Genomic DNA, 13,085 nt, shown 5'->3' with positions numbered 1-13,085 from the left:
GGAACCATGCTTTGACGACCCGTGGTGTAGTGGTTAAGAACCATGGACTCTAAACTGGTTTGATTCCCTGCTCATCCACAACTGCCAAAAGCCCATGGGAGCAAAGAGAAAGAGAAGGCCAGATCAGCTGCTTTTCGTAGAGATTTTAAACTGTGGAGGAAGTTGGTCATATGGGGGAAATATTGGTCAAGTTTTCAGGAGAGAGTGTGGTGACACTAGAAGTCCAGGAGCACTTCACATCTCCTTGTGGGAACTCTGTAACAACTATTGCAGGCATCCCAGCTTGGTGTAGTGGTTAAGAGCAGTGGACTTTAATCGGGAGAACTGGGTTTGAGTCCTCTCTCATCCACATGAAGCCTGCTGGGTGACCTTGAGCTAGTCACAGTTCTCTCCGAACTCTCTCAGCCTCACCTACCTCACAAGATGTCTGTTGTGGAGAGAGGAAGGGAAGGTGATTGTAAGCCAGTTTGAGACTCCTTTCAGTAGAGAAAATAGCAATATAAAAAGCAACTCTTCTTCTTCTTAAAGCTGAGATGGCAGGTTGAATTGGCATGCTAATAGAGAACATGGCTTTCCCATTATATATAAAAGCTTAATATCCCTGTGCTTGTATGCATAGGGTTTACCCTATTGAGTTCCCTTTGCACATGTGTGCAGCACCATTTTGTTTGAAGATTAATAATCATAATAAAGTGCTATTAAGTCACAGCCCATGTATGGCAACTCCTCATGGGGTTTTCGGGGCAAGAAATGAGCTGAGGTGGTTTGCCTTCTCTACATTGCAGCCCTGGTCTTCCTTGGTGGGCCTCCCATCCAAATTCTGACCATGGCCAACACTGCTTAGCTGCCTAGCTCTGACAAGCTTGGGCTTGTCTGGGTTATTCAGGCTGTTAGAACATTTTGCTTCTGAAATATTATAGTTGGAGCAGTGGACTCTGATCTGGAGAACCAGGTTTGATTCCCCTCTCCTCCACATGAGCGGTGGAGGCTAATCTGGTGAACTGGATTTGTTTCCCCGCTCCTACAAACAAAGCCAGCTGGGTGACCTTGGGCAAGTTACAGCTCTGTTAGAGCTCTCTCAGCCCCACCTACCTCACAGGGTATCTGTTGTGGGGAGGGGAAGGGAAGGTGATTGTCAGCCAGTTTGAATCTCCCTTAAGTGGTAGAGAAAGTCGGCATATAAAAACCAACTCTTCTTTTCTTCTTCTTCTTCTTCAATTTTGTGTTTATCAAAGCGTTAAGTTTACAGTCGATGCAGCTGGATCTCTGTAAGTAACCTGTAATGTATTTCATTTGATCCTGCTCACTTGCTGAGATAATCTTCAGAAGCCCTTTTCTATGTGCTCCTGCCTCCTCTGATTAGGTGGGTAACGACTGGGAAGAGTTCTTTGCAGCGCTTTCACCTTGTGTGGAAAACTCTGTGTAGTCACTAAGACTGCATCATTTCAGCTAAATGTGACCAGTGCTCTTCATTTTCACACTTGACAAAAACAAGACAGTGACACCATCAGGTATTCAGCTTGTCATTTGTTCTCTCCTCTTCTCCATGTTGCGCAGGCAAATACCCCCTTTCTCCAACTGTCAACATGCCCCAGGATGACATGGTCATTATTGAGGATGACAGACCGCCATTGCTACCTCCACATCTTTCAGACCAATCCTCTTCCAGCTCTCATGATGATGTGGGCTTTGGGACAGTGGACGCTGGAGCCTGGACTAAACCAACACTTAATGAATCTACAGAATGGTAAGGCTTATATCCACATGGTAACTTACTTCTGTTCACCAAATAATTAATATTCTTCTCGTGTTTGTTTGTTTGTTTGTTTGTTTGTTTCTCACTGAAAGAAGAGCAGAAGTACAGATTTTTCTGCAAAGTCCTCTTCCTGAATGGCCTGTGCCTATCTAAAAAGCAGAACAGAAAAGTATTCTGGGAAATCATCCCACAATCCAAAGAATTGCTCTGATAAAACTAGGCACCCAAAGACTTGTGAAACTGAGTTGCAAGAGCAGGTTCTGCTGCCATGATGTGGTAGTCTGCTATTCAAGGAAGGAAAACACCTCAAAAACGTTGCAGGATAAGCTGAAGGACCCAAGGTAACCCAGCATGTGTAGGAGTGGGGAAACCAAATCAGTTCACCAGATTGGAGCCTGCCTTTCATGTGGAGGAGTGGGGAATAAAACCTGGTTCTACGGATTAGAGCCCACTGCTACAAACCACACTGGCTTTCAAAGACCATGCAACCAATCCATACAGGAAATTTGTGATCAGTGTCAATAAATCTATATGCAGTGCATATCATTTTATTTATTCTGTAATGGATGTTCAAAAGCAAGCAGTTTTCACACCTTTACTTGCCATTGTTTCGTTGAGAAAAGGGCAGAGAGATTAATTTTTTCACAGACTCCTGGGTGGGTTAATTGTACAGTCACGTATGCTTGTTGAAAACACATTTAGGCAAGCATTACCAGCTAATTATTAAGACCTTCTCAGTATTGCTGGGCTAATTTAATTACGTAGTTTTAATTCATTCCACAAGCTCAGGCATCCTTGGCTCGAGTTGGAAAATCTGAACAAAGCTAGTGCATCCCCTTCAGATCTAAAATGTTCAGGGAAGCAAAGAAAATTATATTAAAGTGTTAAATTATAGTGTTACTTTTCAACTAAATAAGCCTTGCAGACCTGGTATATCTAGCTCCTCATAAACAGTTGATTAATCATTTAAGTAGTTTGGGATAAGGTGGTCTCCCGTACAATGTCATAAGTTTATGTTGCAACTTCCTTCCTTGCTTCCTTGCTTGCTTGCTTGCTTGCTTGCTTCCTTCCTTCCTTCCTTCCTTCCTTCCTTCCTTCCTTCCTTCCTTCCTTCCTTCCTTCCTTCCTTCCTTCCTTCCTTCCTTCCTTCATTTATATAGAGAGTTTGAATGTCACCTTCTCAGAACTTGCTCAAGGCAGTTCACAACTAAATAAAAACCCAGCCAATAAAAAAAAAATTGTCTCCCTACTCTCTCAATCAAGACATTATTCTTTTTATGTCTTTCTAGATCCGAGGAAGTATGCCAAATGTGTGTAGCTACTTCTTTGAAAGAGGATATATAGTTCCTTTCCACATTCACAAGGAAGTGAAACAAATGCAGATTTGTAAAACAACTGAAAGCCAAACCACGACAAAGTTAGGGTTGCCCTAACTCCTACTATCCTGAGATCTCCTGTTATTATAACTGATCTCCAGCCAAGAGAAAATGGCCGCTTTGGCAATTGGACTCTATGGCATTGAAGTCCCTCCCCAAACTCCGCCCTCCAGGCTGTGCCCCCAAAACCTCCCGCTGGTGGCGAAGAGAGACCTGGCAATCCTAGACAAAGTCTAAAGGCATGTTTCTGAAATTAAACACAGAACAATGGGGAGGGGGAGAAAATACTAATAAACAAATATTGAGAGTCTGACAATTAAGAAAGGAGTTCAGAAGTGGACTAGAAAGTTAAAATGGCCCAGAGGAACAAGCCAAGCTTAGTGGCCCATGTGTACTCAGTGGGAGTGCAGGAGAAGACAATTAGTGAGCGGATACCAGTTACCATTGCTTATGGAGTTTTTGAGCCAAATGGACCTTGAGGGACTAGCAGTGTTTCTAGGGCTTAGCTCTGCTTGCTCCTGGCCACCAGTGGCTGTCTAGGGGAGTGGCCCACCAGGATATTTTCCTGTAGGTTAAATGGCTGGTCTGCCCCTGGAGGAGTTACATCATAATTAAAATCCCATTGGAATAAAATGTGTTCGCCTGGCTTCTAAATACCCCCAGCAAGTTTCCCAGTAGGACTTGAGGACAGGCACAAAACCCATTTGTCTGAAGGTACCAACGACCACTCCAAGAATTTCAGTTACAATTAAGCAGTTGGTGCGTAAATTTTAATACTGAAACTGAAATCTACATTGTTAAAATATCCTTCCTCTGCCCCAGGTGCTTTCAAATCTTGGTCTGTGAGCTTCATATTGTGCCGATACTTGTGCTGTGTGTGTAGGTGGTTGGAGAGCTGGAGATCATTTTTGTCTTGTATCTTTTGAGAGATAAACGTGGCCTGCATTTTGGTAGCGTTATCCGTAATGGTCCAAGCGCATTACATTAATTTGTAAACCTTATAATTATTTTTAACAAGAAGCAAAGTAAAAGACCTCTCCGCGGAACCCCCTGCCAGGGCTATGGTGATAATTAACACACTTGGGTTGAAGCATGAGAATTTTTCCAGGCCCCCACTCTCCTGGGTCTGGTATACCTGCGTCAGCAGTATCTTAATAAGAATTAGCACCAGCAAGTCTCTCTTTGTTTGGATTTGCATCTGTCAGCCGTTTCTTTTATATTTATTTATTTGTTTATTTTTGTGTGCATAGGTGCAGCACACTCGTGTGAATGACATTGTTCTTATCCTGTCTAAAAATGCTTTGATTATGATATCACAAAGATATATTTTTTTCTGCCCTCCTGGAGAAGATGTGCCGCAGTTTAGACTCTTTGAAACACATATCACTGTCTGTGTACGTAAAAGGCTTTAAAGCTACAAAATCAGACATTTGTGTGTGGGTGTGTGTGTGTGGAGAACACTCAAAAGTTCACATTGACGCTTAAGTCAGTGCAAATTTTTTCCAGCTGAATGCAGTAGGCAATCCAAATGTAAAAACCCATTTGAAGATGCTTTTTACCTGCGTTGCTGTGGAATATTTTCCTATTTGTACATTTTAGTGACATGGAAAGAAACAGCAAAGCGCTATTAAGTATAGAGAAAATTTCCAATGCAACCATCTTTATGTCTAGTCTCTCAAAGTAACGAGTTTCTGAAAAGGCCCATCAGTTTGGAGCCCTATGTGTGTTGACTATAATCTATTTCGTGTTGTTGTTGTTTTTAATATCCCAGCAAAATAAAATAAACAGCAGTTGAAGTGGATTTTTGTATTAATTTCCTGCTGCTAATGGACAAAGGAAGGCTTGTATAATGAAGGTGTGTTGCACAATTTTGCTGGAAGGCACCAAGGGGTGAAGTTAGGAATATGGACGAAGGGTTATCCAAACAAGAATGGCAGCTGTTCCAAATCACAACCGAAAATGTAAGCTTTTTCCAGCCTGACAATATCACCCTAATCCTGGATGAAAATGTTATGAAAACAAAGGGACAATGAGACAGGATTAATAAGTGGAATTTTAATAACATTGAGGGTCACAATACGGTTACATTCTTTAGAAGAGTCAACTGCCGTTCCAGGAGCCTTGGTTGTTATAATAAATTTTCCCTGCTTGTTGGTTTTATGAATTAGAATAATAATAGGATGAATGTGACTTTAAGGCTGGTTTGAAATGTTCACAAGGAGTATTTGGGCATGTTGTTCATCTACACTCTATGACCCTTCGGTGTGCAGGTATTTGTACTTTCTGAGTTCAAGAACAAACATACATGTTTGAACAAATACCGTTTTGGGAGTTTTTCTCATCCAATTACATGTTTAACTATATTTTCACTAAAGGGTGGACATTCGTGCTGTTGTAACATAGTTGTGAACTACTATACAAGTTTTCATTTTTTTTAAATGTATGGCATTATCTGGGTTGCTGCTTTGTGGTTCTATGTAGGGTCAACACCTGATATTTTAATCTGGGGTTTGTTGATTTTTTATTAAGTGCGATCTTTATATGGTTTTAGATGTACTGAACTGAATTCACTTGTGGTTTTAATAATTTTAAATTCTATTGTTATTCTGTTTGTGTTTGTTGTTAGGTGCCCTGAGACCTGCTAGACAGGGGGAGGGCGGGATATGAGCAGCAACAATAAATAAATAAATAATGAGAGTAAAGTGTGGTGTGGTGGTTAGGAGTGGCAGACTCTAATCTGGAGAACTGGGTTTGATTCCCCACTCCTCCACATGAGCAATGGAATCTGATCTGGAGAACCGACTTTGTTTCCCCGCTCCTACACATGAAGCCTGCTGGGTGACCTTGGGCTAGTTACAGTTCTCTCTGAACTCTCTCAGCCCCACCTACCTCACAAGGTGTCTGTTGTGGAGAGGGAAGGGAAGGCGATTGTAAGCCGCTTTGAGACTCCTTAAAGATAGAGGGAAAAGTGGGGTATAAAAACCAACTCTCCTTCTTCTTCCAAACTTAGCTTTGGTAGGAATCATCCAGCAGTAGAAACTGGCCCAGGTTCATAGTTGAAATCTTAGCTTACAAGATCAGACTTGGGTTGGCATACCTCGGACAGCTCCAAAATAGTAGTGATGCTCCAGTACTAGCCAAGCTCAGCTGTGAAGCTTGATCTCCCCAAGATAAGCCACCAGAGCACTTGTCATGAAGTGAAATTGCAGGACACTGAAGAAGGATTGTTGTGGTTTGCTGAAATAAGTGGCACTATTGAACAGATTATGTACTTTGTCCTCTGCAGTGGGAACTTCTCAGAGAAGCCTGGGTGGACAAACTCCCCACTGGAGAGGCTGGGGCTTTTATTTGGGGCTTGGTAACTCCTTATCATTAGAGTGATCTTCAGAGAATTCCCACTCAGATTCTAAATTCTGCAGATTCAGGGGCCAAAACACTTCCTGGGCAGGGGATCTTGTCTTGGGGTCATAAGGCATCACAGTGTGGATTGATTTCATCACAGCAAAGCCTTGGCCCTCAACCTGGTACCCATCGTGTTTTATTCTCCCTCTTTTTAAGTTCGAACATCAGCTTTTGGGGGCACTGGCTGTGAATATGTGGGCTTCGTATAGGAAACTGGTTTTATATGTAAATGATGTTTAGTTTTTCAAGGTTAACCAAATGTAATGTAGGGAAAAAAATATAACGAGCTGCAATTCAAGTTTTATTTTAAAGAGAAAAAGAGCTCTGAGGGGTGTTGGGAGTAGAGAACTGGAAGCTGGACAGGGATGCTTAGCTCGTTCGCTTGCTGCTGTTTGCCCATTCTAAATTGCTCCAAAGTGGCTTTTCCTTGCTGTTGGAGTTCAAAATGTGAGAAGCAACACATTTTGAGGCACATTAGGAGGAAAGAGGCAAGTAGAGTGATTTGGGTGGCTGAATCTTGAGCAGGTAAAGGATTAAACACCCTCCTTGCTGCTGCTTCTCCAGTCATACACTCTTCTCCCCCCTCACAAAGCTTTTTCGTCTAAAACGAACAAGTAAAATCCAGCATCAGAGTTCTGTTGTACATAATAGAGAAGGAGAGAACCCTCTCCTTACTATTCTCCCCTTGGCAGAAAGGGGGGATGAAAATGTTATTTAAAAATTAATTAGGAATAATTAGAGACATTGAGAGGAGTGAGAGCTCATCTGAAAAGGGGAGAATGTTCATAGTACTTGAAACAGATTATTTGCTGGCAGCACTTGGATGTTGGGTCACAAGTGAATTACTGTAGGGTTCACAACTCTCTTACACAGACGAGCAATAAAGGGAGCACATGTGTTAAATGCTATGATCCATTTGCAACATATGAAAATATCAATTTATAAAACTATGCCCCACGTACTTGAGTGTGTTTATTGTGCTTTAAGTTGAAGACATCTTTATTATGTTTACGATTTAAGATGCCTTTCAATGTCTACTATCATCTTTGCACCGTAATTGTGTGTGATGATATTTCAGAAGTAACTACTTTTGTTCATCCACATACTGCAATTCATCATATGTATCTCTCACTCTTTCTGTAAGGATTCAGGGGTTATATATGGCTTTAACTCCATAACAATCCTATGAGGTAAGCCATACCGACAGTTGTCCAGGATCAGTGCAATTTGTATATGAGTTTAACTTATTGAAGCCTAACTCTTTTAGCACTATACCACTTCAGTTGTCTTTATGAGATATCATTCCTTCATTTGCTCAAGTTTATCTTTTGCTTAACGGTTATATTTTACAGTTCTACAAATAAAACAGTGGGGTATTAGAGACCAGTGACATCTTTGAGACTTGACAAAATTTATTCCAGCATAAGATTGGATCTGTTTTTAAACTGGCCTCTCTTTATAACTCTGCCTTCTTTCTGCTGAAAATAAAAAGGCAACAGCCTAATGGATGTACACTTCATGCATCTGATGAACTGAGCACTGGCTCATGAAAGCTTATCCTGGAATAAAGTTTGTTAGCCTCTAAAATGCTGGTGGACTTCTGTTTTATTTTGCTGCTATGGTCTATCATGGCTGCCCATCTGAATTTACCATAACAGAGTATTGGGATGCTGAATTTATTGAAGTTTGTTCACTTTTTTATTTTAGAAGGTAAACCTTAGTTATTCTGAATCATGACCTGATTAATACATGACAACTGACGCATGGTTATGTGTCTAATGACCTGTGTCACATTGGTAATGCCCATGCAGGTCGTCAGATCACATGGGACATTTCCACATGAGCGTTGCCATCTCCTTGAGCGCCAGTAGAGGAACTTATCACATGATCTGTCCACTATAGTTCCTGGTTGGAAGGCATTATTAGCTGCATTGCCAGAACCAAACTGTGTGGAAGCAACAGCCTCACTGCATACTTATGAATTAGGCCATACTTATAGATCTCCCTGTGATAAATAGCAGTGAAAGGTGCTGGCAGGTCACAGCAGACTTATGACAACCCCATAGGGTTTTCAAGGCAAGAGGCAAACACAGGTGGTTTGTCATTGCCTGCCTCTGTAGATCAACACCAGACTTCCTTGGTGGTCTCCCATCCAAATAGTAACCAGGGCCAAGTGTGCTTAGCTTCCGAGATCTGTCGCGATCAAGCTAGTCTGGGCCATCCAGGTCTGGGCCAGTGATGCACACATTCAGTTATCTCCACAGAAGGAAATAGCTCTAAGAAAGCTTTAACTTTGCAGTGTGAAGTTCTACTTCAAATATACCTTCTAGTTGATCCCTGCTGTTAGGAACTTTGCTTGGAAGAAAGGGGTACCTTCTAAGTTGCTAAATGTTTAATTTGCAGGAGGCTGTTATATTATGCAAATCGGGATGTTGCAAGACTATGATCGATGTACGTTGGTATGATCCTACTTTTTTTCCCCTACAGCACTCTGAGTCCAGATGCTGATCCAGCGCTTGCCTTCCAGCGAGAGGGGTTTGGACGCCAGAGCATGTCAGAGAAACGTACAAAGCAATTTTCAGATGCCAGCCAGTTGGAATTTGTTAAGACACGAAAATCCAAGAGTATGGACTTAGGTATTGAGTTTAGGTTATTTTTTGGTGTTTCATTTCAACATGTTTCTTCAGGTTGTAATTATGTTGTTTGTTGTTTTGTGCTGCACTTATATTGTTTGTTATGCCAGGCATTTGATTTGCCGATGCAGCTGGATTCAATATGGTGTGGTATGAAGAATTCATAATATAACCTGACCAAGTTAATTCTGTTCGCCTGTACAGTTAATGTTGAATGTGTTTTCTATGTGATGGGTATACAGATGTGCATTACATGTAATAGTTTAATGACTGAGAGAGTGTGCATATTTTTCATGTACTAGAAGAGCAATTGGCCAATTTTTGAAACAATTGCTAATTTTTGTTTAACTTCAGCTTTTGGTAATTCTCAGTGACTTAGCCTTAGCCAAGGACTTCATTTTTGCTTAACCTACACTAGGTCTATTATTCCAGCACCAGTCAAATTTGGATGGAAGCCAGCTCTTTTATTTTCAGTGGGACTTTCTGTCAGGAGCTCTTTTACTGGAGACCTCAAAGCATGAAGTTGGGACTTGGCCTGAAAAGTGAATATGAGTATCACTCCCTGCAATTGACAGGCAATGTGAAAGGATGGGATTGGTCAGGACTGGTACAAATAGTAGGTATCTGGTCTGATGCCTTTGCTTGACCAGTTGACCAATACTGTCCACTTGCCGCAATTCAAGTAGTGCTCATGCATAAATGTGGATCAGTACAAGTTTGTAACAGACCTCTGTGTTAATTGGCCGGTGTCCTTGGTTGTCCCTTCCCTCTGAACTCCCAGTAAAGTGAACTTGTGTTGCTCTCATACTTGGATCCTGATTTCAGGTTCGAGTTGAAGCCCTAGTTCCCTATCTCTGGATTCAGCCCAGGTCTCTAGCTTTGGTTCCAGTTCAAGCAGAGATCCCACCCCCGATTTAGATCCGGTATGGATGCCTTCAGCCCAGCCTGATGCTTACCTCTAGGAGACTAGGCTTGAGATTGCAGCCAAGGGACGTGTCACTCAGTACTATCTTCAGTGGAGAATTCCCAAGTGTGTACAGGTGTTTCATCAAGAACAAGAAATCTATTCTATTCTAATCACTGACAAATCTATTGTGATCTAAACTTTCATCAGACCTGTGAAATTCTTATCTAAATGGGTACCCTTATTGCCATGTGAAAGGATAATTTTTTTACAAAGTATGCCAAAGGGCAAAGTCAAACAAGAGGCAGGTATGTCACATTACTAGGTAGAGCTCAACTGAAGACAAGATCGAATACAAGCAAGATCTAATTAAGTTGGGTGTTACATACTACTACCCAAAGACCACTGGTGATGGACAGATGACTAGTGTAAATATGAAGGTAGAGGACTAATTATTTTCTGTAATCTATCCATCCTGTATGTTCACTGAGACCGTTTGTCAAATTTACTAATGAATTCTGATTTATGATGTCACAGTGATTTATGACGTCCTTTTGAAACTTATTTGAAGTAGTATGGCATCTTTAAGGTTTGCTACACAATGCCCTGGGAAATTAAAGTACTCCCTCACTAGTTTGTATGTGCTACCATGTTTAACATCTCATTTGTGCCTATTTATTCTCATATGTGGATACTGATCTATTTTGTGTATGTACATGGAAGAAGTGCATTGTTGAGAGATGATGGTATATAACACATTAAGAAGGTGCAATCACACCAGCTCTTTACACTGTCGACCAGTGTATAACAAGACTTGCTTGTTCTGTGATAGTATTACTTGAGTAGGTTCAGTGATAGAGTTTGTGCTAGGGCTTGTTGCAGAAGCTAGTTCCTAGATTTGTATCTCTGTGTGGCTCAGCTGGTGAGCAGATGCTTCCAACTGGAAGGCACTGTGTAATCAATGTCTGTGAGAGGAAAGGATTGTCTTCCAGGATGGGTCTTCACTCCTTGAAGATGGATAAGAGGTTTTAGCTGTGAGCTATAGGTGGCCTCTCTTCTACTAGATGATTCCTACGTATCCGTCTGGCCGTGTTTATTGGTTTTTCTCTGTTTTCTTTTAAGTATGCCTGATGTAAATATTAAAGCTGTTGGTCTATCTGAACATTTAAAGCAAACACCAGTCACTCCAGTTATAGCAGTTGGTGGTAGACAATGGGTTATGCGGTGCACTCTTGATGGTAACTGGGAACGCTTTGGTATGGATAGAAAGCAGCTGGTTTCCTGTTATACGGCAGGATGTTTGTATGCATAGCCGCATGGTGGGATTCTAGACTGAAGCTGCTGCATGGAGCGGTCGAGAATTAGGCTTGGTCTACACATGCAGCAGAATGAAGTGGTAGAATCTTGCAATGGTAAAATGGTCTGTGGATCACTTTGGAATACAGGTGATAGAGAATCATATGTTTAATTCTATCTTATATTAAAAACTCTCTGTATAATCCTCAGATGGAAAAATGTGCATCAGAGGGATAGAGGTTGTAGCCTTCACATGCTGTGGAAGTTTCCTGTTCCCATGGGAATAATTCATGTAGGGGAACTTGGCAAAACGGGATCTCACAGATTCAGTCTGAAGTCCATTCTTCACCTCAGCACTCTGCTTCCTCATTATCATCTCATCCTGCTGCATGTATAGACCCCACGCTAGTTCCATGGTACAATGAAAACCACCCCAAACCACCTTCTGATGTTATGTTAAGCTATTCACGTTGCTGAGGTATTTAATCAAAAGTGGCTTCTAGTCAGGAGTAGGTAACATCCACTCTGATTGTATTGGTCTTTGATTAGATCTTGTATGCATGTATGCTACACATAGTAATTTGACATACCTACCTTTTTTTTTAATTACTTGCTATGGTGGCCTTTGTTTAAAATCAACAACTGCAGCTTTCTTTGTTTCATATGCCTGATAAAGTAGGATCTGGCCCACAAAAGCCTATGCCTCAATAAATTTGTTAGTGTTTAAGATGGGTTTGATGTGCAGTATCCCTTATTGAAAATAAATTAATGGGTATGATAGCCCTGCTTTTGGAAAATGCAAAACAGTATGCTGTAATGAAATGCATATTGCACCAGCAGTGTTTTTCAATGATATTAATCTCCTTGTTCACAAGCAATGGGAATAGGTAAGGAAACCGTTTCCAACACTCTGGCAACTTTTCAGGAGTGCTCACTAATTGGTAATATTATAGCAAATTGCCATTCCCATTTTACTGGTATAACTTTTGAATTCTCTTAAGAGTAACTTCTGAGAGTAGGAGAGTAGGATAACTATGCACTCCTGCAAGCCACATGGTTAGAGATATTAAATCAAGGCAAACAAAGGGCAAGAAAAATAACCATACACCCTGCAGAATAGTTAAAATAGCGAGAAATAAGCATTTCTAGCCAAGCCTTTTATATATCCTATAGGAGGAATCATATGCTTAGGTTTTTTTTTAAAAAAAGTATTACAAGAACATTTAATAAATATGTAAATATTTATTGCCTTTTATAACACTGGTGGGGTTTTAAAACCCAAAATACCCCTGCTAGATATGGGGTGGTGACTTGCCTTGGCCAGTTCTGATGTGCTAGCATGTGAATAACACATTGTACTTGCCTGCGATATGGAAACGACTGACACAACGCATGTGGTTGGTTTCTAGAGTTGTTGCTGGGCTGGGTTTTTTGTTTGTTTCGGCTGGCTGTTTTTGGCCCCTTCAAGACTGTCTGCGTAACATGGCGTTATTTGCATGATCAGTGATGTTGCCGGTGTCATCTAACTTTAAAGAAATTATAAGTAGTGGATGCATGTGGGACGTGGGCACTAACAGGGCTAACCGTTATACATTTACCTTTTAACAGTAGCTGACGAGACTAAGCTCAGTACAATGGATGACCAGAAAACAGGTAAGAATTGACTGTAGGGCGGTTGCCATAGAAACCTTGGTCAAAGCAGCTACAATTATGGAGCT

At 41.2% G+C, this 13,085-nt stretch overlaps 1 protein-coding gene across 4 annotated transcripts in view; it reads left to right on the top strand.

Annotated features, from left to right (window-relative positions):
- Nucleotides 1–13,085, top strand: part of PARD3 (par-3 family cell polarity regulator) — a 671,910-nt gene that overhangs the window by 466,352 nt on the left and 192,473 nt on the right. For 3 of the 4 annotated variants that reach the window (XM_056857250.1, XM_056857248.1, XM_056857251.1), the window contains 3 exons: nucleotides 1,558–1,747; nucleotides 9,022–9,170; nucleotides 12,976–13,020. In XM_056857250.1, coding sequence (XP_056713228.1) covers nucleotides 1,558–1,747; nucleotides 9,022–9,170; nucleotides 12,976–13,020 — 384 coding nt within the window. The remainder of the gene's footprint in view (nucleotides 1–1,557; nucleotides 1,748–9,021; nucleotides 9,171–12,975; nucleotides 13,021–13,085) is intronic. The other variant, XM_056857249.1, reaches the window with a different exon arrangement.

Source organism: Euleptes europaea, chromosome 11 (assembly GCF_029931775.1).
Source record: "Euleptes europaea isolate rEulEur1 chromosome 11, rEulEur1.hap1, whole genome shotgun sequence".
Lineage (NCBI taxonomy): Eukaryota > Metazoa > Chordata > Lepidosauria > Squamata > Sphaerodactylidae > Euleptes > Euleptes europaea.
Note: the sequence above shows the minus strand (reverse complement) of the source record. Positions and strands in the feature narration are given on the sequence as shown.